At 39.4% G+C, this 7,728-nt stretch overlaps 1 protein-coding gene across 1 annotated transcript; it reads left to right on the forward strand.

Moving 5' to 3' along the window:
• Window positions 1-368: 368 nt before the first annotated feature.
• LOC139336556 (GTPase IMAP family member 9-like) lies at window positions 369-3,894 on the forward strand. The gene is made up of 2 exons (XM_070970693.1): window positions 369-435; window positions 2,924-3,894. Exons 1-2 carry the CDS (start codon window positions 369-371, stop codon window positions 3,892-3,894), a joined length of 1,038 nt encoding a protein of 345 aa, XP_070826794.1.
• Window positions 3,895-7,728: the final 3,834 nt, after the last annotated feature.

The raw sequence follows: 7,728 nt of genomic DNA on the forward strand, positions 1-7,728 counted from the left end.
CATCTCAGTATATGCAACATTTATTTCAAATTTGTTTCAAATTTGTTTCCTAGGAAATGCTGAGAGTTTCCAGAAATGTTGTCATGCTAATTATCCTCTTATGGGCAGTGCATGAAAAGATTTCCCACACCTTTTAGCAATTATTTCCTGGTAACACTGTAGGCACTTTATACTTGCTGTTTCTCTGGAATGTGATCGAACTCGAGTTCTAACCTTTAAACAAAGGTGAAGGAAAGCTACGCCAACTAAAGGACGAAGGGCACGGTAAAATACTATATATATGACTCCAGAAAGCAACAGTTGTCATAATCCTCCAGGAGACAACAGAACTGTTTTTAATGGTTTGTGAAGTTCATATCTGTAAAACTATGGCCTACAGTGCTCAGAGGCAAAAGCGGAGAAATACTGCACAAGTGGCAGCTGTAAGGAACAGAGGTAAACTGCATTTTCTTGACTATTTTAGTCTGTAGATTATTAATTTATACTTAAATACGTCTGTACTGGATTGTAGAAAAGTAACTACAACCTAAACATCTGACTGAAAAATCTAACAAACTACATCCAGGTGAAGGTACTGTCTGATGATTCAAATCGACATAGATATATTAAACTATATATTTTTTAAACTATTTAAGGTTATTATTACAAGTCTTCTCTTTTAAACTCTACAGCGTGATCTGCATTTTGCGTGTATATACAGTAATCCTTATGTTTATGTTGTTTGTGTTTATTGTTGCAGTAGTAGTGTTATGCTGTCTTCTTAGCCAGGTGCCAAGAAAAACTTAAAAAAGATTTTAATCTTAACCCTCTGATGCATGAATTATGAAAGCCTTGGTCAAGATTTTTTTCTTAAGTGTTTTTATTCTTCTCAGGACATGAAAAAAAAATGTTAAACTTTTTTTTTCCAAAAATATGATTTTTTCATAAAGTTACAGACATGTCCACTGCAGTGGACTACATGCGCCTAAGCACTCAACATAAAACATTGTGAACTTACTGTAAAAATCAATTAACTTGTGTTCTATTGTAAATATACAAACACTTGTTTCTTTTATGCTTTGAAAAACATTTCAACAATTTTTTGGAAATTTCAACACTGTATAGGCACAATGTTTAGGCCTGAATAAGAAAACCAATGACACTCATAGCTGTGAATCTTGCACCTGATTGTGTCAAACCATCTCCAACAGGAGAAACATTTTTGTGAGTCTCCACAGTTCTATAAGGATGCAGGACAGTATTACCAAGCCCTTATATTAGCATGTTGGAAGAAAACACGAACTGACATTTTACTTTCTGCATCTCCGAACACTTCTATGTTCATCACACCTAGGCTGTATGAAAGTTCGCAAAGCATCCAGGGCACAGTGGCACACAGCATTGCATGCAGATGTATTTGGTCTTCCGTGTGCATGCAGCATCATGGCATCTGTTTGCATTTTTCACCTCGGTGAAACTATTCTGTAGGCTGCCTTATTCTTTGCTGCACTTGAAGTCTACAAAATATGATAAAATAATTATTATAGTAATACAAACTACAGCTAATCTGCACAAAATGTATATTTTAAATGAGTAGCTTATGAATATAACAATTATACACTGACTTATAACCAAAACAGTCACAAGAAACAGCGAAGCAATTATATGACTTGTGTTAAAAAATATACCCGGTGATGCATGATGTCCACTTCATTGGACACATGGTTAATTGTAATTTTCTACATATTGGACATAAAAATTTGATATTCCAAACAGATGATATCCTTCCTTAGATGTTACTGTATATCATCATATTTTTTTTTTATCAGTGGGGCTCTTCCAGCATAGAAGGATTGACAGGATATGCCAGCAGTGGTCGGCAGGCGTGGCTGTTTGTCGGCCATCTTGGATTCAGAGGAAATTTACTTGCAGTTACACCGACTGACCACTGAATTGACCTCAATGGAGTATGACAGCAGAGAGCACTCTAGAGGCTGATATGCTGTTCTACCAAAGAAACCAATGCATTAAAGAGAAAATAAGTTTTTAGTAGCTGTCCACTGCAGTGACCGCTATGCATTAATCATACTTGAATAAAGGAAAAAAATTGAAAGAAATTTGGTGACATGTACTTTTAGAATATCTTCAGGTCACATGTATGTGTTGACTACCCTGAATGTAGTCAGCAGTTCAATGGGAAAATGTGCATTGTCCAGACCATTATAGACTGTATGCCTTCCTTTTTAATTTCATCCTTGCCTGTTGTAGCCCATTGTAAATATATTTGTACTGGATTGCAAAAGCAAATACCGAAAACTGAAAACTGAACATCTTTACCACTTTACACACCATATTGACTAGATCGCATTTAGAAAAAATGCAAATTAGAAGGAATAATGTGCTTCAACTATTGCCAAGCCAATTGTGCCCACACTTTTTCACTGTGAGGGCCAAAACTGGTACTTAATGGTGAACCACAGGACAAAAGCAAACACCTATTGTAATGTTTTGTTAAGAAACAAAATGGTTCTGGGTTCACTAGTTCCTTGAAGTGTCTGACTTCCTGCGCAGTGTCACTTAGAGTGTCACTTTGCGTGCAAAAATATATGCAAATTCTGCATTTCTGCTCATTGCCTAATATGCCTGCTGCTTCTGTGATAGTTACAGCAATGCAAATACACAGTATTGCATATAGAAATTGGCACCACTCTCCAGTTCACCAGTTAGCATTTACTTGGACTAGATGGAGGCTAAGCTAGATGCCACTGCCCAACACTTTTAATCACGCAAAGTTACTTATCTACAGTAGCATATCGTTAACAGTAAGAGGCCAATACATTACACAAATTGCAAAGGTGATACAGTACCTAATATAGGAAGCATATTGAATAACTCACTGCAACTAAATAACTACTAAAAAAAAGCATTTTTTTTTTTTTTGTAGGTGTTTATCCAAGTGAAGAAATTCGAATAGTGCTGCTTGGAAGGACAGGAAATGGGAAGAGTGCATCCGGAAACACCATCCTAAATGTAAAGGCTTTTGCATCCGACCTCCCTCCGTCCTCTGTGACGTCAGAGTGTGAGAAGGCCAGAGGAGTGGTGGATGGACGCAGGGTGGCGGTCATTGACACACCAGGGATTTATGATACAAAGTACAAAGAGGACAAAGTGATCAGAAAGCTGAAAGAATGCATCTCTCTCTGCGCTCCTGGTCCTCACGTGTTTCTGATTGTGATCAATTTGGGCAGATTCACAGAGGAAGAACGGAAAACTGTTGAACTCCTGCAGATGGTGTTTGGCGAAAAAGCTGCAGATTACTCCTTGGTTCTCTTCACTCATGGTGACCAGCTGGGAGACAGAAGAATTGAAGACTTCTTTAGTAAGAGTTACCAACTTAGCCATTTGATTACAAAGTGTAACTGGCGGTATCATGTCTTCAATAACACCGCTTCCCATAACAGTCAGGTACCTCAGCTGCTTGCAAAGATAGACAGAATGGTCAGTGAAAATGGAGGAACATTTTACACAAATGAAATGTTCCAGGAGGCTGAGAGGGCAATCCAAGAACAAGCACAGAAGATTATGAAAGCTAATGCTGAGCAAAAATGCAGAGAAGAAGAAAAAGTGAGGGCCAAATTTGAAGGAGAACAGCTGCAGGCAAAGCTTAAGCATCTCAAAGAGGAGTATGAAAGAAAATCAAGAGAAAAGGCAGAGAGGAAAAACAAATTCATTGAAGTTGGTTTAATCATGACAGCCGCCGAAGTGGGTGTTGCAATCGGGGCTGCTGCTGGTGCTGTTGGTGGTCCAGTTTGCATAGGCATGGGAGCAGTGGTGGGTGGAGTTGCAGGCGCAATGGTAGGATTGTTGGCACCAGCAGCTGCAGAAGCTCTAAAAAAGAAATGCTCAGTGCAATAAAACATGTAATGACTGCATTTGCATGATCGGTTTGCAAAAGAGTAGAAGAGCACTGGGTAAAGGAGTGACACACCTATCTGTGCCACATCTTTTACAGTGATGTGACCAACTTGAATGGATGAAGCAGAAGTAGGCCTGTTTAATTTCCACTGTCCCAGTTCAAGTGTTTTGTATGCCACATTCTTCTGTCATAATACTTTCCATGTCGGATGCCATTGCATATGACAGACACTGCGATGTTTGCAGAGCGAGCTGCTGCTAGTGTACATGTGTCCTATATAACAGATTTCGATCATTTTCACTGTGTGTGTTCCCTTTAAAATAGACCACATTTGTGTGCAGTGAAAGCAGAAAAAGAGCAGCTTTTGGAAGTCAGTCATCCATTCATATGCACGTCTGCGTGTGAGGCCTTTGGGGGATAAGTAACAGCCATATTTTTAAAAAGTGTCTTTGTGGTTATAGTGACATTGAAGTGTGTCATTCTCCTTCTACTGTATTTCTATGCTAAAGATCTGTTTAGGCAGATTGGAAGCGGATGCGTGAAGAACTGTATACGAAAAGCAGACATAGAGAAACACTGCAGGCAAATTCATCTTGGACGGCTACATGAAACACAGCAACTTACAAACTGTGGGTAATGGTTAGATAGATATAAAAATAGAAATAAGAAAAAATGCAAATTTTTCCTCTTTTGTTTAAAATGACTTTGCGTCTCGCTTTCTGTGCTGACAGCTGGACTCACTAACCCTCAGGGAAAATCTCTCCTCAAAAGGTCTGTACTGTATGTAAAAGGGCCACACATTGCTCTCGAGCAGCCCTGCCTCACGTGCACATGCCTACACACTCACATGTACATGTAGGGCACATACATGTACAGTCATTTCCTTGCTCGTAGCACACACACAAAGGCCCAAACAGGGAGTTTTTAAGGCATTTTCTCATGCGGTAGTAATTTTTCCAAGGGCCACAGAGTACAATAGGGGTCAACAGTTAACAGCTTGGTGCGCTGTGACATTGGAGACACATAAGTGGCTTGGGGTGAATCTGTCTTTGCGAATTAAATTCACCAACCCAGACAAGCTCATTTCAAGTACAGACAAGCAAAAAACTGACGTGTGCACATGTGCTTGGCTGTATCTGAGAAACACTGTACTTTGTGTGTGCCTTAATGTGGTATATTTGTGTGAGATGTTTTTTTCAAATCTTCTGAGACCATTTGTACCAACAGGAAAATGCACTTTATATGCCGCACGGGATCCCAGGCAGTGAAGTCACATAGTTACAGTTTGGCTTTGTACGTTATGAGGCTGAAAGTGGGTTTCCATCAACCTGTTTTATGCATATTTTCAACATGTGCGTGAAAAAGATGCGTGATAAAGCAGGAAATTCGCACAAACATCAAAATATCACAAAAACAGCAACAGTTTCACCACATGGCACATTTCCAAATCTTGTTTAGAATCAAGATGGCGGCTGAGCTGAGCTGAGCTATGTGCCAGTACCTGTGCTACACCCAAAACGCCTGTTTGGAGAGCATCTGAATATTCTGAACATTATCCCAAATGAAACATCATCCAGCAGATTCTAACCTGGATTTTGTCTTCATAAAACCTCCACATCTTCTACATTACCTCTCCGTGATGCTTTCAGGAAAGATAGAGCAGAGAAAGGAGGTGGGGAGCTTTATTTTATGTTAAATATTCATTCAACAAGGCATTAAATAGACATTCAACAATAAACCTTAGACAGTAAAGACATTTTTCAACATGGCTGCAGGTCTGTCTGCTGACAACTTAATCCTCATGGCCAGAAAGCTCACTGAAAATTGGACCGACTTCTTCTGACACAAAGCTGTCAATTCAGAACACCTCAGAGTGATGTATGTGAATTTGAAAATGCAATTACTGGAGCATTTCCAGTAAATGAATTCCATTCACATTTACTGGATAACACAGATAATTAATGCCTCTATTAAAGAAGGGAAGTTCCCAAAGGATTGGAAGTCAGCCACTGTTGTGCCATTTCATAAATCAGGGGACCTGACTGATGTGAGTAATTATTGGCCGACCAGCATCATAAACATCGCCTCCAAATTGCAGAGGTGTGCTGCTGAACAGCTGACCACTCAGCTGCAGCCTTACACACTGCATCCAATGCAATTTGCTTTTTGAGAAAATTGCTTCTTCTTGCAGAGCATCAAACTAAAAATGGTGAAAGGTGTTGCTGGAGCCGACTTTAGACCACAGCCACCGAACACTCATCTCTGAACAAGCCGGTTTGAAAATCATCTCCCTTCCTGCAGTGAAACAGGTGTGCCCCAGAAACCCATCCTGGGACCTCACCTGTTCATCTTAATTATGATTTACTATTGACCGTAAATGATGTCCATGCAAACTCAAAAGAACAAGCAGTTTGCCTTGATGATCCATTTCTTAATCTTAATAAGACTGTTTGCATTATTCTTTTAATTTTTAGAAAAAAAGACACACTGCATCGTTCAAGTATCTCATGTTAAATAACTCGGTATTATCATTGATTGTACCGCAAAACAGTAACTAAGTAATATAACCTGGCTAATTTTTGGTGATACATAGCTGAACAGCATATAACCACTAGGTAATGGTTTTTAAAAAGATACCCCTGAAATGCTGTGACTTACTTCACACTATAGCTCACCATATGTTATGAGGTGCCCCTCACCCAACACATATACATTCACACAAAGAGCCAGATGGATAATGTAGGTGAAGTAGCTCTCTGACAAGATACACTTGCTGACATTTACTACTGTTTAAGCTGCGGGAGCAGATTGTAATTAAATCAAATAACTTCAAAGCTGTTAAATACAGTTGAATTAACTGAAATGAACATTTAATTGGTAAATTGTCAGAAGCCACATAGACTATATTTCTCTGTACCACTTTCTGACTAGACACCCGTTTTGTTGATAAGTTAAAACTTGTGGCTTTATTAAAGCTCAGTACACTATTTATTAGGGCTTTATGTATCAATTACAAGACAGTAACAAGAACAACTTGTGGGTTGTTACAGCTTACCCGAATGTGCAATGTCGCTTTGGCAAGTGTTCATTAATGAAGGGTCACGAGTTTCTGATGACTGTGTGTCTGTTTCTCTCCAACAAGCCTTCCAGTGTGCAGTTATAAATGTTCATCAAGTCATTAATAAAGGCTCATTGGTGTGTCACTCTTTAACAAGACAACAGTAAGGGCTGGATTATGCTTGAACAGAACTGGTTCGCATGGCATGCTGTCCAACCACGTTGAAAATGAAGTGTTTACAGTTGTTCCAAACAGCTACACTCGAGGGCGGAGGGACAAGCCTGCTGTCACAGAGAGACAAGTTACGATAACCTCTTCAATATGGACACGCATATTTTTAGGACAGCTCTCCTGGAACGCATGTTGCGCTCAGATGTATTCACAAGTTGTAACGAAGGACAAAAGGATGAGAGAAGTTTGAATTCTTTTCACTGTGTCACCTCCACACAGCTGACCAATTGATTTATGGAGCGCGTGGGAACGTTGGATTGTCAGTGTGGGAAAGAAATTGTTGGCATTAACTGCCGCAGTGTGGGGGTTGCAAAGTTTCGGAAGCTGCTCGAACATCCATCAAACAGTTCTGATGTAGTATACTGGCATTTTAAGGATTAGTAAGTCATCTGCAATTCGAAATATTAATAAATTACTTCTAAAGGGTCATTCTAATAGTCTGTTCAGTCTGCAGATGTTAATATGCTGTTAATAAATGGATGCTAGTCCATTTAAAAGTGGAAAAGTCAAAAGTCACCAGCAAAACGAGCTTTTCTCAACTTTG

The sequence above is a fragment of the Chaetodon trifascialis genome, chromosome 9, assembly GCF_039877785.1.
Source record: "Chaetodon trifascialis isolate fChaTrf1 chromosome 9, fChaTrf1.hap1, whole genome shotgun sequence".
NCBI classification, from domain to species: domain Eukaryota; kingdom Metazoa; phylum Chordata; class Actinopteri; order Chaetodontiformes; family Chaetodontidae; genus Chaetodon; species Chaetodon trifascialis.